Source organism: Petromyzon marinus, chromosome 4, assembly GCF_048934315.1.
Source record: "Petromyzon marinus isolate PM22_M1 ecotype Great Lakes invasive population chromosome 4, UKy_Petmar_22M1.pri1.0, whole genome shotgun sequence".
Taxonomy (NCBI): domain Eukaryota; kingdom Metazoa; phylum Chordata; class Hyperoartia; order Petromyzontiformes; family Petromyzontidae; genus Petromyzon; species Petromyzon marinus.
The window spans coordinates 23,506,886-23,534,444 of NC_133670.1; the positions used below are offsets into that span (position 1 = coordinate 23,506,886).

Below are 27,559 nucleotides of genomic sequence, written 5' to 3' on the forward strand. Positions count from 1 at the left end.
GCTCACTCTCGTGGCCTCGCTCACTCTCGTGGCCCTCGCTCGTTCTCGTGGCCCTCGCTCGCTCTCGTGGCCCTCGCTCACTCTCGTGGCCCTCGCTCACTCTCGTGCCTTCGCTCACTCTCGTGCCCTCGCTCACTCTCGTGCCCTCCGCTCACTCTCGTGCCCTCGCTCACTCTCGTGCCCTCGCTCACTCTCACTCTCGTGCCCCTCACTCGCTCTCGTGCCCTCACTCTCGTGGCCCTCGCTTACTCTCGTGCCCTCGCTCACTCTCGTGCCCTCCGCTCACTCTCGTGCCCTCGCTCACTCTCGTGCCCTCGCTCACTCTCATGCCCTCGCTCACTCTCGTGCCCCTTGCGCATTTGCTATACAAAAACTATTTTGTTAAATGGTACAGAGGGACCCATGTGATGAAATAACGCGCGTCACGTTCGTCGGTGACACCGCCTCGTAGCAGTGTAAGGTATGTCGTCAGCTGACGTGTTTGAGCACTGGCCGTTGCTTTGGAGCAGTGGCGTAGAAGGGCTGTTGCCCGAAATGTCGGTCTACTCGAAGGTTTCCTGTTACAGGGCGATATGCAAACGGTAAAACATGTCGAGGTTTTGATGGCTTTTCGTTTTGGCTCCCTGTTGTGTAACTCTTCACACATCGTCCGAAGTCACGCTCGCGGCATCATCGCTGCACCTTTATAAACATTCGAAGCCGTGTTAAACAGGGGTGTCAAAACGTACGGGGTCACAGGCCATTGGCAGCCTCCTGGAAACTTTTGCGCAGCCTCTTGAAATACACCCCTGGGTATGACATTTCTTCGTCGGGTTATTATATTTTTTTATCAGCATTCATTGCAAGGTTAATTTATGGAATCCTGCGTTTTACAGAGTTATTTCGGTTGCAAATCAAATACTACCTTTTTGTCTTGGTACCAATGCGTATTATGCAATCAGGTATTACAAAATACTTTAGTGTGTTGTTATTCATGAAGGTCCAGTGCACCCAACTAATTCTTGGATGAAATGTCTCCCCGAGGCTGGAAGGGCGTGACACCTGGCCATAAAGCATCCTTAAAGGCAGCAGGAAAATATTTGACTCACAGTAATGTGTGCGAGCATAGAACATTTTAAGTGAGTAAGATGTGTGACTTGTTTGTAACCTAAGTTTTGAGTTAAGCTTGCTTAATATTATTGAAGGAATCAAATTAAAATGCGGTCAATAAATGTAGCTCTGTGTGTGTGCGCCTTTTGTGGGGTGCGATTGTGGGTTTGTGTGTAGGTGCTGGAAAGGGGGAGGGTGGGTGGGGGTGGGTGTACGGGGGTCTGCGTTGTGAATGTTTTTGGCTCATGGGTGTTTATGCGGGCACGTTTGCTTAGTGTTATTTGTCTGAAAGTATGGGTATGTGGATAAGTGTGTGTGTGTTTGTATGTGTCTGTGTTGGCACAGTAGGGGGCACAGGTGGTGCATTGGCCAGTCATCTCAGTCAGTAAACCCATGGCACCTGAGTCTGGCCCGTGACCTCCTGCCAGCAGGCGTTCGACACTTCACGTGGCCTTGAAGTGCACATTGCCTGGTACAAGCGCCGTGGTGTTGTCGCTGCCACTTAGTGGCGAATGGGGGTTGTTGTTTGTGTGGGTGTAGTGGGAGTGGTGGCCGAGTGGTTAGTGCACTGCACTGCACTAACCACTGGGCGATCCGAGTTCGATTCCCGCTCAAGACCAATCATAGTGGTTAATATTTGAACCAGCTTTAAAAAATAGCATCTGGTACGGTGTGTAAACATCAGCGCTCGAGAGACAAAGGTATGTGCTGGTCGCCCACCCCCTGGTGTGCTGTGATGGCCTTCATAGGTTCTCTCTAACAGTACTTGCTCTTATTCTTGGGTCTTTCGGTAAAGTCATGTAGAAGGGAAACAATAAAATAATAAAAATATAAAACAATAAAATTCTCACGACGTTTCGACTGCAACACAAGCAATCATCATCAGGTGATGATGTGGTTTTCACACCTGATGATGATTGCTTGTGTTGCAGTCGAAACGTCGTGATAATTTTATTGTTTTATATTTTTTATTATTTAATTGTTTGCCTTCTACGTGACTTTACCGAAAGAACCAAGAATATGACTCTCTGCAGTCACGAAAGCTTTAAATCAAAAAGTACTTACTCTAACAGTCTGTTAAAGGCTATACAGGACATATTTGTCTTTATCTTTGTTGTATTACGTCTGGGTAGTGTATGGTTGTTTGTGTGGGGATGTGTGTGTATCTGGCCGTAAAGGTATGGGTATTTGTTTTTTGTGTAATGGGTGTTTAGGCATTTATTGTGGGGAGAAGTGTGGTGCATCGCAAACCCAGAGAACCTGAATGTGATTCCCAGCCACAGCTAAACAACAGTGGAGAGTTGAGTCGTATAAATTGGCTTGGGTCTCCCTTAGGTCAATTCAACATGAAATGAGTACCCCATGTAGTTTGAGCATCATAACTTGGGAGACAAAGGCAGTTGGGCATGTTAGTTGGCCACACCACCCGTTCGTGTGCATTTACCGATCTAAATAAGTTCTCACCAACAGCACTTGCCCCGACAGTCTATATGGCTATACGTGGCATCTTTGCACGCACGTTTGTCTGTGTAATCCACGTACGTTTGTCTGTGTAATCCACGTGTTCCAGGTCAGCCTTGTGCATGTGCTCCCAGGTTCTTGGGGTCAATGAAAATGTAATGTAACTCAGAAACAGAGCTTTGAAGTCAATGAAAGGCTTACATACAAACATTCGTTAGCCCTGTGCTGCTTTCTCATTTTATTTCATCTGACTCCAATCATTGACAAATGTTAACAACTTTATGTTGCGGGCTAAATGGATTTTGATGGCCATTAGATTATGTTTTTGTTGGTACCGTGTTTGTTTTTTTATCAATTGTCATGGATAGTCTGTTCCGTCTTCCTGACACTATACGAAAACCCCATTGATCTGTCGAGTCTCATAGTACCGTTTGTGCTAGTTGTTCAGCTCTTGCTCCTATTTTCACGACATGGCTTACTTCAACCCCACTCCCCACCTCCCCCGCTCCCCCCACAATGCATGAAGGCTAAAGGGAAACAGAGCCTCTCCAGACCCAGTTGAACCCTAAAACAGTAAAGCTAATTCACAGTCGTGCCACAGTGACAAATATTTGGGCATTTTTCCATACATTTGAATCTTGCAGATGACCTCTGTGTTAAGCCAAAATGGCAAAACGCGTTTATTAATTGATATGGTCAGCCAGACTGTAGTTACCAAATTAAACATGACATGACTGCTTTCCGACGTCCTTAGAGTTTTTTCCACATATCTGACATCAGAATCCTCTTCGGCATTGAACACACACTGTTCCCTCCTTAGATTTGAATCATTATGAGAGTTAATTCTCACGAGTGTTGTAATATCCAGACCCTTTCATGGTGTAGAGCAAGCATTTTCCTTTGGTAATTATTATGCTTGCTGTGGCCTTCCTTATTTGGAAGTTGATCCCTCTGTGTTTCCCCCCCCCCCCCCTTGCTTGCCAGTCCATGTGTCATTACGCCCGGTCCCTATTGCCTGTCTCTCGGTCACGTTGTTTGTTTCCCTGCCCGTTAAAACAATCAGACCTTTATTATGGTTCCAAGCATTTTGTCATCGACTCGGGATTTTCATTGCGAACACAAACACTGTTTGGTTGACATATGTGAACAGGTTTTTTTTAGATATGCTTTCAGGTTCTTTTAGTTTTTTTCTCTGACTTTAACCATTCAGCATCTGCATCGTGACATTCGTGAACATTGGGGATCGACCCTCACGGATGCTGCTGGTCTGGTCGGTTTTGTTGCTCCTGTACCTGAGTTGTAAAAATGCCCCTCGTTTTTGTGTAGAACGCAGCAAGGAAGGATACAATTTCCTCTTAACACGTAGGTTTTCGTGGCCCATGTTACGGCCGAAAATGTTATGTTTGGTACATGTGACAATTAATTTGTGTGGCTTCATCGGGTGGTGGAGGATTTGTAATAGTATACATTTGGTGAGATCATTATATGGCCTAACCCAAAAAAACACCGCTGCAGAACTTCATCTTCAGCTCAATGCCATGAAGATTTCCCTGGGCTTCATTTTTGAATGATTCACTTCACGTAATGTTGATTTGGTGCATCGCTTATTCACGCTGATGTGGGAGGCACCACTGGTGGAACCTATTATCCACGTTTATCCGTGGCATTTATTGCTGTTATCCACGCAGGCTATCAAGGGATGATGAGCACCGCTAATGAGATGAATGTAATCTCACTTTGGTGACTTATCTGCAGAAAGATACAACAGAGGATTCATTTAGCACTCATGGAAGACCACTTTCAGGTGACCTTTCTGTGGACAAATTAATATTTTTAAAAAGCATAATAGGGACCGATCCATTGATAAAGGGAGTATTGGCTACTCGTTTGGATGCAGGGAAAATTTTGTGTAGTAGGTAATAGGGCCTTGAATAAGGGGATTGTTTTACTGTATTCTTGGTAACTATTCACATTCAAGAAGCTCCAAAAAATGTCTCAGTCCGTCTGTTTTTCATTCCACCAACAGTAGTGCTTCTTAATCCGTCTTTTATCAACATAAGTGATTACGCATTTCTAAGCATGTCACTTTTATCAGGATATAACAGAAATCTTTAGATGCCCTTTTGCCTCCGGCTTGGTTAGATTATCACCACATATTTCTTTTTAACCGTCTGGCAGTGCCATTTTGTTTTTCGCGTTGCTGCATATGATGATGGTACAGTACTCGTTTTCGGTTTGTGGAGATTCAGCGTGAGACAGTGCGTAATGTCAATGCATTAAAACGGCGTCGCTGTTAGCAATTATTCTAAATAATTCTGTCTGGAGAGTAAAGCCTGCACACGGTAGTTCTGCTCGTTTAAATTGCTTTCCGGTCGCAGAGCTCCATCTGAGATTACTGCCCCTGCACTGAACGCCTGCTCCTTCTCAATGGAGCGAAAAAAATGACTTTGCCGATTCTTTTTTTCTCATTCAAAAGCAACAAAACAAAAATAATCTCATCCCTTTCAAGAAATGATTAACTGTGTACTGTAGCCTGTTTTTATTAATCATTTTGATTGTTTTTTTTATAGAATGGTGACACGTTTAAATTAAATTACAGCAAGTAAGAAAAAAATAGCAGTCCATTAAAGAGTGTTAAAATCACCTCGGACAGCATATCTTCACGTGCGGATTATACAATCCACTGCCTTGCTTCAGACTTCTGCTTGCTCAACGTGACCATATGGGAAATTAACAACAACCTCATTTCCACACGCATGAGAAAAAAAATGTGGTTTGACAAGCTGAGACTTCCAAAATGGTGGTAACAGAATCTCATCTCACTGGCGCCAAGATGGCCGACCTCATTGCGTTTTACAAGAGAATGTGAATCTTAGTCGGGGAATTCGTGTCCCTGAGAAGCACCACGTGCGTGAAAACCTCGACAAGTGGCTTCAATTCAATTGCCACGTCGCTGCCTTTACACATTTTCATTTAATATTTCTTGCCGTGCACACATTCTCACGATTTAAACTTCGGCCTGATGCTATTGTGTATCAAAACGCGGTCATTGTTACGTAATGTTGTTGGTGGTTGGCACGAGCAGAGTTTGCGCATCATGGATGCTCGGTGTTAACAATGTGTAGGCGTGGGGGTCCCTGGCAGCATGGAGAGAATTGGGAGTATCTTTTGCCAATGAACACTGCAGTGAAGTCCAATCCCATGCTGAGAGGAAAAAAACCCACATATTTGTATGTTAGTGAGTTTTTATTATTTGTATTGTGTTTTTTGCTCTTCTGATTTATTTATTCAAGGTTTAGTTTTGTTGGCATTTATGGTTTGCGTGTCTCAGTTTGGGTTTTCTGGGTGTGTTTTTGTGCTGGTAGCTGCCTCCATCTGCTCTGGGTTTGTTTCCCTAAGGCACCAGAGGGGGGGTGTATATTGTTACAGCTCGCCAGTGCCCTCATGAAGAATCATAAGCACCATTGGGTTGTTCAGTTTGTGATTTCGGTCTCATGCTTAGCAATGATTACACAAATTGAGGGCACGCTTAAGAAAAAGGATCCGGCGTTAAAATTGTGCAGCTAAAATGCGGAGCGGCCTCAAGTATTGTGGGGCGGGAGTTTGATGGGGTCATCTCCCCGCAGCCCGAAGTCGGCCGGCGAGTGTAATTACGGCGCTGCCCGTAAATGGCGAGCGCCATGCTGGAAAAACCCAGAGCCTGCCCTCTCGCGTGGTCATGCTGCTGACTAAGCCTAAGGCCGGCGGGCCCAAGGGGCCATGGCTTCCCACCGCTCCCTACTTCGCCAGGCAAGCTGGGGACGAACCCGTGCATTGGCGTCGACCAGCGCGCGCTCACAGCCACGCGGTTGATTTTAGTTTGTGGAGAAAGGGCAGGCAGCGCCCCTTAATATTTACATTAATGTAAACGGTGATGGTTACAACCGCAGGTTGGAACATTTGTGAATTGGAAAATGTGAAATTTGAATTTCTGTTAATGAACATGAAGGAATCGCAAGAGCAGCCGGTGGAATGGGGAGGCCTTGTTTACCCAGCGGTGGATTGACCATTCCCAAAGTTGAATGACCGAGTGGGTTGCCCACTCGTCAGGCAGCACACACCCCACCGCCACACGCTGCCACTGACAGACATGTTGGTCCCTCGAGCAGCAGTCTTAGCTGTACACTGAGAGTGTGTGTGTGTAGCTGGTGCATCTGCCAATCATCTCAGTCGGTCAACGCATGGCACCTGGGTCTGTTCCATGACCTATCAGCGAGCCTTCGACACTTCACCTGGCCTCAGTGCACCTGGCCAGGCACAGACACCGTGGTTACGTCACTGCCAGCAGCGAATGGTGGTGGCTTTTTTGTTAATTGCACACAGGTTTCATGTTAAAGTTTATATGCTTACCAAGTATATATTTCATAGCAATATATACTTTACACAGAATAGTTTCAAGTATATATACCATACGATATATAAGGTATGTGATGATTCCCGGCCCTTTATGGCATGAATATTCACGATTTGATTGAAGAGAATATTTGTTATTACCTTGTAGTGGATGTAGCGCCTCTGTGTATTTGTTACCAAGTTGCGTACACAGTGTGAATAAAACGTCGTTGATTCATGCGCGCACAATTTAATGCATGTACAGGTATAATATAGGTTTTTTTTTGGGTTAGATCGTCTGAATATAAATGTGTCGTTAAACCCGACACCACCCGACACAGCCAGTTAGTAAGGGTTGTCACGTAAACAGAACATGCCAATTCGTTACTAGTACAGCACAATTCGTTACTAGTACACTGTACTAGTAATGAATTGGCATGTTCTTTTAAGTGACAAAGCTTACTAATTGGCTGTCTCGGTTGATGGCGGGTTTAATGACACATTCATATTTACGCGATTTAACCCACAAAATATATTTTGGATGATATTGGTCGCGGAAGCCTACGTATTAAACATGTACAGGGAGCATAAAAACAATGTAATTGATTAATTCATGCGTTGTTAGATGCGCCCTCACTCATCCGGCGGCCACCTTAGTGGCCCCTCGCCCTCCCTCCTTCCCTCCAGCCAGCCAAACTTTTTTCCAAATATAGCATACCATGCATTTGCGTGGGATACACCAGCCGGCGTGGAGGGTAGGATGCGGGTGACGTCATCGTGCGAATGTACGCGGTGACGTCACCACCGCACACGCGCGCTTACTCGCTCGCCAGGAATCCAGCCAGAAAAACTTTTTCCCGTATCGTATGACTTCTTCTTCTCAAACACGTTCTGACGATGCTTGTACGCGGTTTCCAGCTACACTATGTTTTGTCTACAATCAAAAAACGTGTGTGTGTGCTTATGAGCCTGAATTTTTCCCACAACGAACCCATTTATTTTATCCTGTGCAGAATGAGTGTTACCACTCGCCACCCCAGTCTGCCCCACACAAGATACCGATCGACAGCGGTGCCTCTCTCAGCATTAGACCATGCTTATCGTGGAATTTGTAGTTTAGCCTTCATGACAGTATCTTATATGAAATTGCCTTGCAGGTTTAAATATCAAAGGTCAAGGTCTGAAGGCTCTGCAAACGTATCTTTCTCGCGGGTGTGACAACCGCACGCTTTTGACTCGAGAGCTTCTGCATATCGTCACCAGTAAAGAAGGGCATTTTGTAAGCATGTTCCAGAGTAGTTTTAACAAAGTAAATGAATAGAAAATTATCTGGCCTATGAGTAGGCGAGAGGCATTCAACAACATGATTAAGGTTGTTCACTCGCAAAATTAGGAATAGGATAAAAAGTGACAAAAATACATAACTCGAAAGAAAAGGGTTCGCATTGGTTGGGACACTTGTGTGGGATAAAGGTGTGGGTACAGTTACAGAGGCAGGCATTGGAGTAGCACCGAGTGATTGGCGATCTAGAGCAGACCTCTTGGAGGGGTGGTGTGTCGAGGTCAAAAGTGATGGTGAGGTGTGGCATCGGTGGCGTTGGTTGTGTTAACCTCCTAACTTTTAATCACCCTAATTTATGATACTTTCAATTTATATTGCGACGTTGATGCTAGTAGTTTCGTTTGTTGCCCTTCCCTCGCACCTCTGATGAGCATGGTTGGCAATGTACGGTGGAAAAGAAGTTCAACATACATAACGCTGTACATTAATTATATATGAGGACCAAATCCCATATACAGCCACAACCAAGCAAATTAAAACCCTGCTACCAAGCAAAATAAAAAAAGAAATAAAACAAAAAAATAAATGCTAATTTGCCAAAAGGACTATGCCAGGATTAAAAGTACCTCTAGGAATAGGTGGACAACACTTGAATATGCTTAAAATAGGCTCAAGCGGGAAAATTCAGAAAAGAGCATTTTCACTGTTTTTCCCCAGCAATATTCGTTCCTGACTTGTTAAGATAAATTGTCATAAAGCAAGAATGCTACTAAACCTGAAGTCAACTGTTACCAGTTAATTATTCTTGAAATCCGTATTTGTTTTTATTTAAGTAGATTGTTCCGCTTAAAACAAAACCCCTTCCAAACCCTGAGTTGTGTTTTTTTAATGAAAAATATCTGCCGCTTTTCATTAATATTAATTATTATAATGATTAGTGACATTTTATAATGCAGGTTTAATTACATGTCTGTATGAACAGTATAATTGTGTGGCAGAGAACAGGGCAAAGAGGATGTTTAAATGTGAGTTAGTGGATGACCTTGGCAGACCGGGGTGCCCTGTGTGCTGGGTGACCTCTGTGCGGCCGTGTTTAATTGCTGCGAGGTGACGGACAGGAAACCCATAGGCAATGTAATTGAATTGCGTAATTTGTATCTTGCCGCCACTGTCATGTCTCTACGGCAAGGGGGGGTATGCGTGGAAGGTACGTTGCGCCTGGGCGACCATTTTCAAAGATTGCGAGCGCGAGCTTTTACGCCAACTTGTTCAGCCGCGGATGGAATTGCGCACGCATTATTCCTTTACGTTATACCTCCGTGAAACGCTGGCGGACAGAGTTAGAGTGGGGCAAATCTGAGTCAACGGACGTGCAAAGGTTGCATTGACGTTGCCCCTCGGCGAAGTGGAAAGCTTACCGACCGCGCAGCGGCAACGAGCAGAAAGTTAATGTACGCTCGCGAGTAACGATTTGAGTCTTTGTTAAAGACAATGTCTTGAGTTGGTTCATATCAACACTTTCACATCACAAATTAGAGGCAATCCACGACTCAAAGTACAGGTAATAGATTACCCTCCTTGCAAGTGAATTGTTTAACTGATTAAAACATTTAGATTTTTATATTACTTCAATCACAGTATTGTACTATTATACTGTACAAAAATAATAAAAAAATGATGCTGTACAAACACGTGCAGCAATAACAGTATTACACATCACATACTATAATACAAGTCTTGAGTAATTTCCTGTACAAACTAGCTCGGGGTACTTGCTTCTCCTGTTTACAACCCTGGGTCATTGGTGGAAATTTCACATTCCCATGGCAGGAACAGGTCTATCCATAACACATACACTTTTATCTTCCCACAAAGTGGTAACCTTGGAGTGATGAATGGCTGAGCTATAACCTCACGAATAAGGCTTGAGCCTGCAGCCTTCCAGTTAGAAGTCGCATGCTCTATCCACGAGACCAATTACCATCAACTGTAAAAGTAAAAAAATAGTGCTTTTTTAAAGAAGTGGCCAGAAACATTAAAGATTGACTTGAAGTCCGGAAACATAGCCACACAGTCCTTTTCCTCGGCTTATTTTAACTCTCTAGCTTATTCACTGTACCCACGAGTCGAATATTTAATGCTTAATATTATTGAAAGAAAATAAGAAAAACATCGAGTCAACACATTACCCTTGTAAGCATATTACAGTTCGCAGCTTAAGTAACACCAACACGGTGTTCTGCACTTTCGCCGATACGACATCACCAGCGTGAGGGCCGCCACACATTTAAAGCCATTGGGGTTTGACAGCATGGTAGATATGGGGTGTTGTCACGTGTTGTGTATTGTCGGGGACTGCACGTCAAGGGCTGCTCTGAAGGCCACAGGGGGCCGCCAGTGGCTCGCGGTGGCCTTGAAACGAAGAACACCGCACTAACACATTACGATTCATATTCTTGGTTCTTTCGGTAAAGTCACATAGAAGGGAAACAATAAAATAATAAAAATATGAAACAATAAAATTCTCACGACGTTTCGACTGCAACACAAGCAATCATCATCAGGTGTGAAAACCACAACAAGAACATTTTCTTGCTGTGGTTTTCAAGAAAATTTTCTTGCTGTGGTTTTCACACCTGATGATGATTGCTTGTGTTGCAGTTGAAACGTCGTGAGAATTTTATTGTTTCATATTTTTTATTATTTGATTGTTTCCCTTCTACGTGACTTTACCGAAAGAACCAAGAATATGAATCCCTGCAGTCACGAAAGCTTTAAATCAAAACATTACGATTTACTTTTTTTATGAATATCGTTACAGTAAATTTTGATTTAAAGCTTTCGTGACTGCAGTAATTCATATTCTTAGTTTTTTCGGTAAAGTCACGTTGAAGAGAAACAACAAAATAACAAAATATATATAAAACAATAAAAAATTCTCACGACGTTTCGACCATAACTCAAACGGTCATCATCAGGTGTGTCGGTTTGCATAAATTTATTTTTTTTTGAAAACGGCATATTTATTTATATATATAAAAATAACGTTTGCGTCACGCGCAACGATGGCAGTTTGCCAGGACTAGTCCATCTATTTTTTGAAAAGAGGAGGGGGGAGACGAAATTTGTTTTTATGTATGCTGTCTGAAAGGCACTGTAAGCGTGAACAATCAATCAAGAACTGAAATGATTTATCAAATCTTTCCAATGATTGCTAAGATAGAATCCATCTTCTCGGTTGAAATTGTCTCTGTGTTTGTATATGTGGATAGCCTCATGAACGAATCTCTCATGGAAGCCAGATGGCTTACACAGAACCTCCGTCTTGGAAAAGTCAATGGCATGTGAGCCTACTGAATTAGAACAATGATCTGCTACGGCCGAGGTGTTGGTCCTACCGTGTTTAAGGTCTGCTTTATGTTCACGAATGCGGTCCGAGATATGGCGTTTGGTTTCTCCAATGTAACTACTACCACAGAGGCAACTTAGTTTGTAGACACCAGGGTATTGTATGTCCGGAATCACATCTTTTACAGACGGAACCAGATCACGGATTTTATGTAATGTGTTGAAACGGACCTGGATCTTGTGTTTATTCAAGATTTTGGAGATCTTTTTTGTGATCCCAGCAATGTAGGGTAAAGTGATGGTTTTGAAAGGCTCCTCAAGAGGGTTCTTCTTCATGGTTTGAGTGATAGCTTTGCGGATTGTATAGTCGGAGTAACCATTAGCCCTAAGAGCTTGGTGTACGTGCTTGAGTTCACTGCTTATGTTTATGCAAACCGACACACCTGATGATGACCGTTTGAGTTATGGTCGAAACGTCGTGAGAATTTTTTATTGTTTTATATATATTTTGTTATTTTGTTGTTTCTCTTCAACGTGACTTTACCGAAAAAACTAAGAATATCGTTACAGTAGTTATGGTCTAAGTAACGGAGCGCTCCATGGCTGTGTGAGCCAGTACAAAAGTCGTTGTCAGTGACAACTTTGGCAAACTCGGACACACTCTTGATGCCTTCCAGGGCCCTTTTGACCCCCGCTTTTTACAAGAGCCGCCGTTGCGTAGCTTCACAGCCCCGTCAAGAGTCGATGGTTAACACGAGGATCCACACGGTGAAGCGGGCAGAGGGGGTGGACTCTTGTTCGTGGTGGGGGTGGCGGCGGTTATAAAGCGGATCTGGACCTGGACCTTTAAAACAGGCAGCAGAGGGGAGATGCTCATCGAACAATTTTTGTTGCGAGCAAACCCGGGGCCCCCTCTTCTTTCCAGAGTTGACGTTTGTTGAGTAAAATTTGGTAAGTTTTGTGTGAGTAATGAGGCAAACCGGCCTTTTGGTTGATAAAGGGGTATTACATAGTGTTTTAAGAACGACTTTATGTCACGGCTTTGTAGCTTTCAATTGTTTGAAATGTTCTTTAAAACTGTAAAATGTAATCTTGCACAGTACTGCATGCGCGGTGTTTTTCAACGTCTTGCATGAATTGTGGTGTTGTTTTATCCCTGCACCTGAATTCTTCCCTGCCTTGTCCATGTAGCGTCTCTCGTGAAAGGGGGGGGGTGGGGGAACGCGTTGTCTTCTGTCCTGTGTTTTTGTAAGTGAGTTGCCTTTTAGTCGTCCTGCAGTCCTTTTCTAAAAGTGTACGTGAATGTTGCCACTGCAATTATCAAGTATCCCAAGCACCTCCTCGACGCCAAACTTGTATGGGGAAAGAGTCTCCTGTAGCGGCATCTTGTTTAGATCCCAGTTTTGCATGAAGGTGCTCGATGGATCCAAATGTGTAAAGTGCCACATTTCTTGCCTTCAAACAAAATTGACTTTCAAAGTCACTGAAATAGAAAATATAAATCTGCACCCCGTTTGCTTCGTTGCTCTTTTTTTTACACGCGTTATTGCAAATCTATTTTGAAATACTGTCAAAAAAATTGAGGCCAAGTCCGAACAACGTACCGTAAGTTGAAATCGCCCCAAAGCCCTTGGTGGAGAAAGTTTGGGGTTGTTTAGAGCGGGTGGGCGGAGTGGCTGAAGCGAGTGAATCAGTAAGTTAGTTTAACACGTAGGCTTTCGCAATCAATATTATCCATAATAGAGGTTTTTTGGGGGTTAAATTGCGTAAATATAATTGTGCCGTTAAACCCGCCCACCACCCGACGCAGAAAATTAGTCACATAAGCAAAACATGCCAATTTGTTACTAGTACAGCACACCAGTGTGTTGCAGGGTAAACCCACAACATTGTAAAAATATTGTAAATGTTGTGGGTTTACTCTCCAACACATTGGTGTGCTGTACTAGTAATCGAATTGGAACATTTTGCTTCCGTGACAAACCTTACAAATTGGCTGCGTCGGGTGTGTCCCCTGAAACATGGACATCTCCTAACTTCACCACACACCTTGTAGGAGTGAGCCCTTGAGCTGCAGTGAACCAATGATTATACCGATTAAAATGTATTAATTGCTCCCAGTAAAAAAACGACATGAACTGCATTATAGCCGATTATTTAGCTCCCTCTCTCCCTTGTATTTGTAAGCAAATGACAGCGGTGTGTTTTATAATCCAGGCGTGTGTGGGCGTGATTGTGACCAAATTTGTATGACTCTTTTGACACCCGGGCATAAATTTGGGTTGCGTCTTACTTGTTGGAGAATACGTTGTATGCGGGTTGTCAAGCATTCGCAGGACATTCCTGAGTTCTGCAGTGCGCCCAGCATTATATTCACGAGAGCACGCCAGGTTTTTTTTTGTTTGCCGAGTGAAACTGATATTGAGAGGAGTAAATTCCTGCCGTCGTTCAGAGATACCATTGGATGAGCTCTGAGAGGAAATGTGCAGGCTGGGGTCACACACCGGGAGGTCATCAAGGGTGCCTCGCTGACCTGTATCAACAAACACGGCAATGGTCGTTACACGTTGTGAGCAAAGACACTGCGATGAGTCGTCCGCGTCAATATTGGCCGCGTACGGCGGGACCACGTTGACATTTAACCACGAAGGATGGAGTGGCTCGTACGTTTGCATTGCTTTGCAGTGGCTTAAACCTCCTACAGTTACGGCTCTAGTCCGTGTCTTTGCTTTATATTGCACTGTTTTGCGGCGAAAATCGGTTTCGTAATTTGACCAAAGGCACTGTGCCAGGAAATTAGGCATGTAACAATTAATCGATTAAGATCTTTTTTTTAAATTTGACTTCATTATCCACGCATCAAGATGTGCGTGTAAGGATTGCTTATTTGAGGTTGTTAATAGCGGTGTGCAAATCATAGATTGTAGGCTAACGGAACGAACAAGGTCGTATGAATGAGAAGTACTTCAAATGAGACGGAGCAAACCCACCAAAACTATACATTCTCGAATCAAATCACACCTCCCAATCGTGACCATTCTATCGACTCCTGGGTGTGGTGAATCAGGACATCGCCGTCGAAAATACACACTGTTTGAAGATCTTACTACTAGACAAATTACATGAAATACATTCTGCATGAGATTTTGTGATAGGTCTGGATGTGTTGCATCATTTGGACTCACCCCAAAATCACCCTGGCTCACTTTGTCTCGCTGTTCACCTTAACGCATGGCTGGGTCATGTTTTCTCAGCTGCGGGGGACATCTAACAAACCTTGCCCGACTCACATCGGATTAGTCATCGGGGAATCCATGCGACCGTCACAGCAGACTGCAGGCCTCAAGTGGGCTCACCAAAAAAAGAAAACTGCTCAAATTTTACACCAGTTTAGGTGTACAGTACAAGTAGAGATGTGGTGGATTATATTTGGGTGCACTTCATCCTGACCAGAATGGAGAGGAATTATGGGGTGGTCTGGCAAGCCTAAGCACCCTTATTAGAGATAATCCCTGCTCGTGTAAGGGAATAAACACAACTGCGAGGGACAATCCTATTATTGAAAGCGGTGATAACTAACAGACCACTTGTAAAAGCTTTGCTAAGTGCTGCGGACATTTCTCGAGCCCAGATTCCAGTCGGGCAGAAGTAGCACCCCCTTTAGTAGGTCTCAAAATAGCATGTTTATGAACGCGTTTGTAGAGCCGTCCATAATATCTGACGGGAGTTTTTTTTTTGGGTAGAGCAAAGTAGATAAAAATCCATGAGATGTGGTCAAAACGTTTAAAAAACGTTAAACTACACAGAGTGGCACTCAGAGTAGTTATATTTCCAATGACACCACACCATCAGTAATACATATATTCAATGTTATTGTTATGAATATGACCAATAATGAGTCACAGAATTCATGAATACTTAAGTTGTATATGCTGTAAGTGATATTAATGAGCGATGAAACAATTTATCTCTCCCCATTCAATTGAACGTTTTTCCCCATTCTGGGCCGTGATCAATTCAAGAATAATTTATTTCTCTGCTTTTCTGGTAATTCTATTGGCTGCATGGTTCAAACGAACCAAATATACGATGTGAATTAGAAGTAATCCATTCTGAACTTAAACTCAAGATTTGAAGCAGGTATCATGCTCCTAAGAATATATGTATATTTTAAGCCACGAATGAATGTATCTTAAAATGGACCCTTTACGTGTAAAATATCCATACAAAAAACTCAGAAACCCCCCATATTGGTTTCACGGGCTGTTGGGGCAAGTGCTCTTATTGAACTACCTATGAAGCCCGGTATGGTGCACTAGGGGGTGCTGTGGCCAGATCCAGGCCCAGCCACCTTTGTTCCTCCAGTGCGACGTTTGTACGCTGTACCGTGTACTCGTTTGAGGCTTTAATTGACCGAGGAAAGGCCCAAAACTGATATTGGTCGTGACGTGAAACGAACCAAGGTCGCTGGGTCCGTAGCGCAGTGTCCTAACCACTGCACCACTATTCCACCCATGTCTCTAGTATCTGTACAAAGGCAAAGATCCCCCGTATGGCCTCAACAGACTCTTGGGGCAAGCGCGATTAGCGAACACTGATGAAGGCCGGCATGGCACACGAAGGGGTGGGTGGGCAGCACCACACCCGGTTGCCTTTGTTTTCTTCACGGCGATGTTTACACATCGCACCAGGTACTCTTTGAGGCCGAGTCGACCGAGGGGAAGCCCAGGGCTAGTTCAGATAATCATCACTGGTGTTGACCGTTTGTAACAGAGCACGCTAACCACTGTGCTACCTCTCCCCTGCACGCACACACGCACATGTATTGGGATGGTTCATGTGTTTCACATCATCCCTAAGTATTCCACTGCATACGTACACACTTGGGTTTCGTGGGAGTGAGAGAGAGACTGTTCGTGACAGCACAGTACTTGCTCAAACTCATTCACCAGTTGACAGCCATGCTATCTGGGGATGCGGCTGCAGCACTAAAGTGAAACTGGGTGGAATTTGGTAATGGGAGGTAGTGGTGGGGTTAGTACAGGCAGGTTGGCCCCCATGTTTATGGCCCTGAATGTGCGAGTGTTAGGGGAACGTGTGGGGAGTGGTAGTAGTGTCGCAGTTAGTGGCCCGCGCTACGAATCCGGCGACCCAAGTTCGATTCCCGCTCATGGCCAACACCAGTGACTATTATATCTGAACCGGTCCTGGGCCTCCTCTAGGTCAACTCGGCCTTAAAATGAGTACCTGGTACGGTGGGGAGACAAAGGCGGCCGGGCGTGGTGTTGTCCACCCACCCCCTCGTGTGCCGTGTCGGCCTTCATAGGTGCTACTCGCTAACAGCACTTGCCCCGACAGTCTGTTAAGGCTATACAGGGGATTTTTGCCTTTGTTCGGGGAAGGGGAGTATAGGGCAGGGAGGAGAGCTGAGCAGGTTGGTGTTGCCGTACGTGGGTTGGCTGGTGAGAACGTGAACATTTTAGTTTTTGAAATCGAAGCCGACACTGGGGTATTGGAAGGAATGCTCAACTCCATCACACAGCAGATCCCCATTCCCCCTGCGGGGCTCCTCCTGAAACGTAGAAGACATTAAATGTTTAAATTAAAAAGGATTACACGAAATTCTTTGTCTTCTGTTTGACCCTTTTGTATTATTTCTCTAATGTGGCAGTGTGCAATTTATAGTCCGGCCAGATAACTTCACGTCACGGCTACCAAACACAGCTGTATAAGTACATTTTGGGTAGTGGCTCTTTATCAGAACAGTCTGTCACAATCACGAGTGCACTGCACACTCTAGAGTATTCTCCCGTCTATAATTAAAACGCAACGCTTAGAATTAATGACGTTTTTTTTGTTATCACAATCTTTAACACCGGTGCCTTGCAGCTCCTAGGGATTTATACAAATTAAATGTGTTTGATATGGGTTCTCTCACTTGTATTTATATCAGGTTCTGACGTGCCAAGGTGTCTGCATCATAAATATAACGATATCCAATATAGCTCAGTCGTTGATAAAAAAAAAATTGCATGTTAAATCGTATTTATGGCTGTGTTCTAATGCCTTATGTTTCATCGATACCATTGTACTTATTTTATATTCAATGAGCATTCACGGTAACATTTCGCAAGGTCGAATTAAAAACACATTGTTTACCAATTTTAATTCAGTTGTACAGCCTTATGTGCTTAAGTTAGGTTTGTAATTCCTGCATTGTCTTTTCTCAACCACGTTTAGTTGCGTATCACATTCGGCCTACTTTTCTTTCTGCGCACTACTTAAGCCCACTTTGTAAATGACACCCACATCCTTTACTGAATGCATTTTACAGTTTGTGCACATTACGTATGGGTACTTTGTGTGGTGTGCGTGCGGCGGTTAAAATGCGCCGCTTGTTGCCCCCAAGCTCTCCGCAGTCTCTCCACAGTGTGGGGCTTGATGCGATGGCTTTGTCTGAAAGTGGCAATAATGAGTGGTTCCTGCAACAGCCGTCGTGCGTCTCGGAGTTCAGCTGAGCGCTGCCGGCATAGATGTTGTCGTACCTGCCTGTTTTTTCATCGACACACACACACACACACGCGCATGCCTCCTTGAGTGTGCACGTGTACACCTTGAGTCGACATTGGCCCGTGTGGCATGCCAGCGTTTCGAGTCTTTGTGCGTGCACGCAGCCTGTAGCTCCGCTCCTGGATCGAAGCGCAGAACTCAGGAATGGAAAAATGTGCGTGCAGATGTGCTTTTACGAGAGCGGTGAGTTCACCGACGCGGTGGCCGTGAGCCAGTTGCACGGAGCTCGTGGTCTCACTGCTCGGTTGCTGATAGAGACTCTTTAAAAAATATATAATAGCGATCATTATTGATCTTTATTTGTTTTTGGGTTAGGCCACGTGGTAGTTTTATGCAAAGATTCTCGTAATTAACCCCTCCACAATTTGACACGCTTGTCACGTTTCGATAGATGTTATTTATATGTGGCAATATATTGATCAAATTCCTATCAATAATGCTTTTCACCGGTGGCTTAAGCCTTGGCACAACTGAACTTAGCAGCAACATATTACAAAGTTTCTCTCAAACTGATTTGAGCTTCATCAGCTAGCGAACTTATGATGAAATGAGATAATTTGATCGACACATTGGCATTTAAAATAATATATTCGTAAATGTGACAATCTTGTCGGGGAGGAGGGTTAATGACAAGTGTTATGACATCAAACTACCACATGGCCTCACCGAAAAACACAAATGGCATCGTTGTATTGGGTAACCTACACTTTAACTTAGTGTTCAGTTTTCTTCATTTAAGTCGGTTCTGAATGTGAAAAATGTGCAGGGAATTCTCTTCACATTTGATTATTTCACGTGAAGAAAATGGAATCTCAACTGAGTAAAATATTCTCTTTGTTGCATTTGAACGTTCTCATCGTTCATAGCCCATTTGTGCTGTGGAACTAGTGAGCCACAGAGGAAATGGATTCATCCAATCGCGGCACTCGTTCTAGAAGGGAGAGCGTGGCGTCGCAGAGAGTTGCCCCTGAAGGAGCAATATAAGGGCACCTCTCTTGTATTCTCACTCGGCCTCTTATCACAACCGATCAGTGGTGATCACACCGCTGTGTAGGTTGAGTGGTTCACTCATCGTCGACAAATGGGAACCATATTACGCATTTTAATATGAGCTGTAACAATCCCTGCCCTACACACCCACACACCCACCCCCAATAGTGATTCAATTAACTGTTGTGATTCAGGGTTAACTTGAAAAAAATCTAATTGTCCTACATTGTGGGGTGGCCTCTAGCGGCTGGAGAGGTCAACGTGAACCCATTGCGCACAACGCGCTGTTGAAAAAAACCCAATCGATTCTTACACATAATTTGACGTGGGTATCACGGGCCAGATTAATCAATATTAATTGATTAATCAATGCATCATTACACCCGTACCATTAATAAGCATTGTTTCTCAATCTATATTCAATCCTTAGAGCCGACACAAATCAAATAAATTGCTGGAACAGGCTGAGCCCGTTAAACTTGACGTTTGTAAAAATACCAACAACGCCAGGTCCTCAAGATCGACGTAGAGGCCGGCACGAGTGGTTGATTTTGGGACCAGAGACGAAGAAGGGATATCATCGTGTTCTATTTTAAACACAATTCTCCTACAGCCGATTTGGGAACCGCGAACCAAAATCACCACTTGCTCCTAGTGGACCCAGTGACTGTAAAGCTTTGTGATGGGGGGGGATGAACAAAGAAATTAACTGCCGTCGGTCTGCGAATGAAATTGTTTGCCAAGGTACTAGCTTCACTTTGTGTGTCTTTGTGCCTGTTTGTGTGTGTGCATTTGCACGCATGCCTGAATACAATGCTTTCTTGAGCGTGTATCTGGTTTTCGGTGGCAGTGTGAATTTATTCGAAGTTTGGTATGCACAGCTCTGACAGTGTTATAAGCCATCTTTAGAACATTACTCAACACTTGGTTTGTGCTGATATTTGAAATACTGTGTGCCTGGAACTTTTTTAATAGGGTGCGGCAAATGTTACAGAACTCGTAATCAGTTGGCTCGGGGGCAAGGGGGCTGATACCACATCAAAGCACTGAGTTGGCACTGCCAAGGTCCTGTGTTTGAATCCGTGCAGCCAACTGTGATTAAACCAGGTTCTCGCAAGTGTGTAGTGAGCCTCGTCTCAAGCGAAAGAGCACAACAACTCATCAAGTAGAATGTTATTTTGAACTTTACTTGACTTTTTTCAGATAAAAAAAGTAATATTTTCATGTGACGGACACTTTGCAGGGCATACAATCGGTATTCCTTTGTGTAAAAAAAGAGGCTGATTTAATAATTTTCAGAAGCAGTTGTACGATGTGTTTTTTTACGTGGCCATTTTCTGACACAAGCTTATGCACTGCTTGCTGCAAAATTTCCATAAGAAGATTTATTAATGTTAGGGCACGATGCTGACAATACGATTGTAATTTCATTGTGAGATGCCCCCACACCTCAGCGTGTGTGTCAGTGAGAAAGTGCTCTGCTTATGAGCCAAGGCTTTGTATGCTCCTTTGGACACACACAGCCTAAATGGGCAGCATTTGGCCCTGAAAGATGCAGACAACCGGTTGTAGAAATACACACCCACGCAACACTTCTCACCTCTCACCATAGGTTGATGACAAAACTTACATTTTTGTTTGCACACTCCACCACAGTTCCAGCCACCACAATGCCATTGTTACATTCCCGATGTCGCCCACCCTTACACCCAATTGTTTGCTACGCTTGACATGGAGGAGCTCTTGTGGGGCAACCCGATACGAAAATTAATCCCTCGGTGATTGAAAACAACGTAGGGGGAGGGCAGAGGTGGTCATCAATATAATGTCGCAAGACCTACCACTACCACCACCACCACACCCTGTGCTCGCTCGCTTATTGCAACGTCGTTATCAGGTGACTTGACGCATTGACATCTTTGCCCCCTCCCCCCCCCTTTTGTGCACGTGCGCGCGATTGTGTTTGCGCGCGTCAACACCGACAGCTGTCCGGCGGCTGCGAGCTCACGGTGGCGATAGCCGACCACGTGGCGGCGGCGGCAGGCGAGCTGAACGTGCGGCGAGGCCAGACGGTGGAGGTGCTGGAGCGTGCGGCGGAGCGGCCCGACTGGTGCCTGGTGCGCACCACGGACCGCACGCCGGCGGCCGAGGGCCTGGTGCCGTGCAGCACCCTGTGCATCGCTCACTCGCGCAGCAGCGTGGAGATGGAGGGCTTCTTCAACCACCGCGGTGAGAGCGAGCGGGCGCACGCACGCACGCACGCACGCACGCGGGGATCCCTCCCACGAGAGCCCGGAGTGCAGGTGGATGGGATTCGCTTGTCGAGGTCCGATGTTGGAACTGAATGACTCTAATCGGGGGGATTATATGTAGGCGGCAGTGGGTTTTCGAAGTGCACGCCACTGTCGCATGGACAGAGATTTTCAAATCCCATTCCTTGCTGTGGCTATTACATGTCATCGATTTTGAAGCTGTACATTGAATACCTTTGCAGATGAATACAATATTTAATTGGTGAGGGGGAGAGAGCAGTGGCACAGTACATTTCTCAATAGCCCAGTTTCTCTTTTTTACTTTACCATTCATCAAATAAGCACAGTGTATTATCTGTAAATTAGATATATGAATTTGAGAACCATGACATCAGAGAGGTGGATGTTGGAATTTCTATCGACTGCTGTTTGAGAACGTATTGCTAAGAAGGCGGACGGCTAAAGCCAGACTCCTTTTTTTTTGACGTTCAGTTTGCTCCAGAGATGAAGCGCAGGCCCCGCTGGCCCATAAGCAACGGCCGGCTCCCCAAGGAGTTAAAAGATTGCCAGGCTGTACCCCTGCATAGATAATTTAACACGGTGTGGGGGGGGGGGTGGAAGGACTTTGTGCGTAGTTATTGGAAGAAGACTTGGTGCAAAGGAGCACTCAATTCTCAATTAGCGCAGCCACGTTCTTCAGCATTCTTTGGCCAACGCCGGCAGTATCTGAGGAGAATAAACTAACTGTATTCTGACATGCAACAGGTCCGCATGGCACTTGAGGCTTTGTGTTAAGATTGTATTTTTTTACAGGAACGGGGCTGCATATACACAAACCTTGTTTGAAGGCTGGAAAAAGCCACCACCAGGATTGATTTTCATACCAAAAAATCCCAACAGAAACGTTCTCTGTTTTCTCTCCATCGCCTCTCTCTCCAGCATTACCACCCGAACACGTTTGACTGTTTTCCCACCTCATTCATTCGGGCACTCCCTCTCCCCTCCCTCGCATGGAGTTTTCTCGAAACTTTGTACAATTTAACATTTGCCGATTTCGACCCACACCCACGTAAACGACCACCCCAAACGACGCCCTTGTTCACATGCCAATTCCTATTGCACCCATCGTGTGGGACCTGTTTGGCTACACCAGTAGCCGAACCGCCACGTCTTGCCCAAGGGCTGTGCACCAGGGTGAGAACCCTGAAGCAACGTCATGTACCCAAAGACTTCCAACCGGGCCTATAGCAACGTCATGTACCCAAAGACTTCCAACCGGGCCTATTTGCGGCCACCTCACTGTGTATATGATGGTAGGCGTTTTAATGATGCACTGGTTTTTATACGCTGAAATAACGTTTGCGTCACGCGCAAACGTTATTATTTTTTTAAATAAATAAATAAATATGCCGTTTTCAAAATACATTTATGCAAACCGACACACCTGATGATGACCGTTTGAGTTATGGTCGAAACGTCGTGAGAATTTTTTATTGTTTTATATATATTTTGTTATTTTGTTGTTTCTCTTCAACGTGACTTTACCGAAAAAACTTAGAATATGAATTACTGCAGTCACGAAAGCTTTAAATCTTTAAAATGTGTTTAGTGTTGGTAGATGTGTACATTTAATAGCTGCGCAAAACTTATTCTTAAATACAGGAAAGTCTCAATTTGCGTAGAGGATCTTGCTGCTTGGTAAATTGACCGTCCGCAATTGTACATTTCTCTGCACATGGGACAAAACCGGTTTGCCCGGAGAAAATCCATTATATGGGAGAGGACAAACACTCGGACTTTGGGTGGAAAAAACCGACTTGACATACTGACTTCCAGAGACACAAGGTCATATGCCACCAGGCCCCATGTCTGCACAATCCATCAACCCTGCCTCCAAAAGTTGTTGAGTAAGAGGTGTGCACCTCCACACACTTGTGCCCCAATGTGCAGTGGACGCCTTCTGTCCCAGGTTTTGAGTCGTTTACTATGTTACGCCCTGCGCCCACGCGTGGCGGGGGTGTGGTCTGATTTTCAGCGTGGGAGTGAAACAAAACATTCCCGTGCTTTTCGCACTTGTATCGGGAAAACACTTGTGGGTCAGCGTGACCACCGTGCAGCTCCAGAGCAGCTCTAGACTGTTGAAGATAAGCGTAGCATTGTTGGCCCGAAGGAGGGAATGGCGGGTGGGTGTGGAGTGAGGGGGGGGGGTAGAACGTGAGGGCCCACAGGGTGAACGGGGGTGGGGGGGGAGGGTCGCGTTTCCCCATCTGGCTGCGAGGACCGTGCCCCGTGGCGACGACGGTGTGTGAGCAGCGGCGGCGACGGCGGCGGCGGAGGCCCCTTATCCACTACCGCCCCGATTGCCTTGGCTCCTCGTGAGGCACTTGTTGCCGCACAAGGGCGAGTTTTGGCAGAAAGCGGTGTGACCGTTTAAATCATAGTTGAGCGCCAATTTCGTACAGTCCTTGGGGAGGGGAAGGGTATTGCTCTGTGAAGCATATTTTTGATCGTAAAATTGGGTCCATGGATTAACAAAAACGCAAGTGAAATCTGTTGTGAATAATATGAGTACATTTTACACACTCCTATTTATTTGTTAATGGTGTAGAAATGTAAAGCTGTTTTTTTTTCTGTGTGTTAGAAAGTATATATTTGTCATTCGGAGCACAACCAGTTGCCTCAGAACATTTCAGCTCCGTCTTTATGAGAACGTTTTTTTTATTAAATGTGCGTACAGTGCACATGGAAACCAAACCGACATATTTCTACGAAGTGACAAATGTTACGTCGACACGTCATTAATTATGAACCGTGAGTTCATGAATACGTAACACACTAGTTCACCAGGCGCGTTCACACCGCTTCATCCAGTACACAACTGGCTCATGTGTTGAAATTTGCTTTGCGTAAAAAAAATCACCTGATGACTGTACAGCACTCGCCGTTGTAAAAGTATTCTCATGACGGCACGCCAAGCGCTCTGATCACCCAAAATCGCTGGCTCGCCGCAGTAACCAAAGAGCACTGAGAAAATTCACCGTTACATTTTCACGTTTGGCTTCTTTCATGCATTCGCATACCAAAGAAACAAAGGTTTTTCATTTGGCCAAACAGGCTCTTGGGGCAAGCGCTGTTTGGCGAGCAATTTGTTGAGTCTGAGAGAATGTATTCGTTTGCTGTGGCCATCACACAATGCCTGACCACCGTCGTTTGCCCGGTCATGATGATGAGGTGTCGTCGTGATAGCTGCACATTTTTTTGCAAAGCCGACATGTGTGGTAGGTCCAGGTCCAGTTCAGATAATGTTTGCCCTGGCGTGTTCAGACACAGATTGTCAGCAGGATTGCGAAGCAAATTGTAAACTACTGATGCCAACAATATGCATACGAAAAACACGTGTGTATCCACCTATATACTCGCACATGCATATTGATTTAAATGATGGCTTTTTAAAGTGAACCAACCCATTTACAGCCCATTTCAAGCTTAATTCTGGGACACATGAGTGTAACTAATTATTAAGTCAGTGTAGCACTTTACCACCTATTATTCTGTGCTATCTACATTGTCTCTAATGCAGACAAGAGTGACATTTCAAACAAATGTACAGATTGTGTCGTATGCAAACATCGAACCGTTTTAAGTACATGACTCACGTGGTGTGTGTATCAGATCTCGGCCATCAAGCACTGGCAGTGACAGCTGTGTTGCAACCGGTGCTCTGACTTGAAAATCGATCAGACCAACAGCAGCCTCGATGCTTAATATTTGAACAGTCCTTGTGAACGGTGACCAGGTTTGTGTACCATAGCTTAACCGTGAGCCAAATCCGTAGACATGTTTAAACAATCATGGAGTCATCCTGCTTTATTATGTTGTTTTTCAATATGGATTTACAAAGTTTCTCTTTCGTATGATTGTATAGCGAGAATGTCTGCAACAATGGAGATGGTCTGGAAGGGACGTGATCATGAGGACAAAGGGTGACCAGAACATTTTACAGATTATTCAGAATTTTTTAAGTTTGGGTTATAGATTGATAATACATACTACGGTGCAGGAAAGCAGAGAATGGCATGTAAGATAGAGATACAACTCAGGATAATATGGAAAATTTACTAAGAGTATTTCCAAGATTTTTTTAATTGTTCCATGAAATGTAATTTTTGACCATATAGGAGCCATTTTTGCAAGTGTGGCCTTATAATGGTCATCTTGATCTGATGGACGTGTCAACGAGACAGTTCTAATTTATGTATTATTAATGGAATGGTTTTTAATTGATGAATTCTTGAACAGTATTTTAAATATATGGCCTTAGTAATGATTTTATTAGGATTGATGGCTTCAGTAATGGCATGTCTTGGGTTGCTTAAATAAATAATATATTTTTCATTAACCAGGGCACAAGACACATCTCGCTATCAGTAACGCTGCCTTAAATAGTAATAGTAATAAAAAAAGACTTTTACTTGCAACGCTCCGCACAGCGTTCGCTGGCTTTAGAAGAGAGTGGGAGATGGACTCGGAGGCAAGGAAGGAAGGCAGCAACCATTCGGCGAGCTGGTGCCAATTCCCCCACAACTTCCTGCGCTCCTCTGCGTGTGTATGTGCGTTGAACTTCTTTCGCACCGTGCGTAACCAACCGTGCTTATCGTAGGTGCGGCGGAAGGGACAAGGAACTAAACGGGAAAAACGCAGTTCTATGGAGGAATGAGTTTTCAATCCCTTTGATTTAAAAGTGCACAGCGTCAGTGGCTTCCTCATTGAGGAAGGAAGAGAGTTGTGGACGGCCGCAGAAGCGCACCTGAAAGCGCGCGATGCGGTGCCCGTCTTTGTTTGATGGCCAGCCAACAGCCGCTGGCAGGATGACCAGAGTTCGCGTGATGGTTTATGCCCCTTGACGATGATATCGGCCAATTGTCGAGTGCTCACATGTGGAAGGAAACCGAAGCACCTGGAGGAAATCCACGCGTGCGAGGGGGCAACACTCTCTGTCCCATACAGATGGAACGGAATAAATGCATATTAGTCCACACTTGCTCTGCCACCTCAACTGGCGAGCCGGTGTATGGCACCTCAACCCCCCCACGGGAAGGGAGTTGCACAAAATGCGTGCGATCCGCCAAACGTCACCTCCCCGAGGGCTGCCGTGTACGGTCGCTCCTGCGGCGCACGTTCGCGACAAGGGTGCTTGTGAGGACACCTCCTGTATTATTTTGAGACATTGTGATATCTAAATTGAGAGTGAAGGCCGTGTTGTTGTTGTTGTGCCTTCTTTCATCCGTTGCTGCCGCCGTGCATTTGCATGAAGAGCGTTTGTGTTGGTTTTCATTCTGTTCACGGGGTCATGAGAGAGGGGGGCGGGCGGGCGGATGGGTTGGGAGGGGGACGGCGAGGTGGGGGGCAGGAGACAGAGAGAGAGTGGGGGGGGGGAGAGGAGGGAGCATGGGGGGGGAGGAGCAGTGTTGGTGAAGAGCTGCAGTGCACGTAGCAAGCCTCCTCCCGCCCACCAGAGCACCGCCCCATTGCTTGCACATGCTCAAAATGGCAGGTAGCTTGCGTGCCTCCGTGTGGCTGCGAGCGGAATGTGGTGATGTCCTCCTATAAGAGGGTGCGGCTGGTGGCACGGGCCGGGCAGGCATGACCGTGCAAGGGAGCTCGCGCCGCCGGCCTGTCAGCGCGAGAGGACTTGCGGAATGAGGAGAGGACGTGCGCACGACTCTGTCGGCTGCTGCTGTTTCTGCCGCTCAGCGCTCGGCCAATTGTGTTGTCTCCGCAGAGGTGTGTGTGTGTTGTGTGTGTTCTGTGCGCGCGCGCGCGCGCAGGGCACTCCTCCGGTGTGCACATGGACACGCGCGCGTGCACATTGGTGATGCCGGGCTGCCTCGCGATGCACGCTTTCACGCGCCCCGCTCTCTCCCGCACGCACGCACGCTCGCTGTCTCGCTCCCTACGCTCCGTGGTGTAGTCTCACGGGGCTCGGTCAAGGCCATGAGGCGTGCAGCGGCGGCGGCGGCAGCAGCAGCAGCTGGGCGATTGACAGCAGCAGATGCTGGCTGCCAATCCAGCAAGCCTTCCTTTTCTGCTGCCTGCGTGACATTGTATCTTTATCTCCCGCGGCCCGGTTAATTCTGCGCTTACCGAGTCGCAGACTGGCTTGAGTGCTTCGTCGGCAAGCTGGTCAACTGCCCGA

At 45.4% G+C, this 27,559-nt stretch overlaps 1 protein-coding gene across 5 annotated transcripts in view; it reads left to right on the plus strand.

Moving 5' to 3' along the window:
- Positions 1 to 27,559, plus strand: part of LOC116937906 (triple functional domain protein) — a 197,184-nt gene that overhangs the window by 113,248 nt on the left and 56,377 nt on the right. For all 5 annotated transcript variants that reach the window (XM_032945036.2, XM_032945050.2, XM_032945044.2 and 2 more), the window contains exon 36: positions 21,097 to 21,340. In XM_032945036.2, the coding sequence (XP_032800927.2) occupies positions 21,097 to 21,340 (244 nt within the window). The remainder of the gene's footprint in view (positions 1 to 21,096; positions 21,341 to 27,559) is intronic.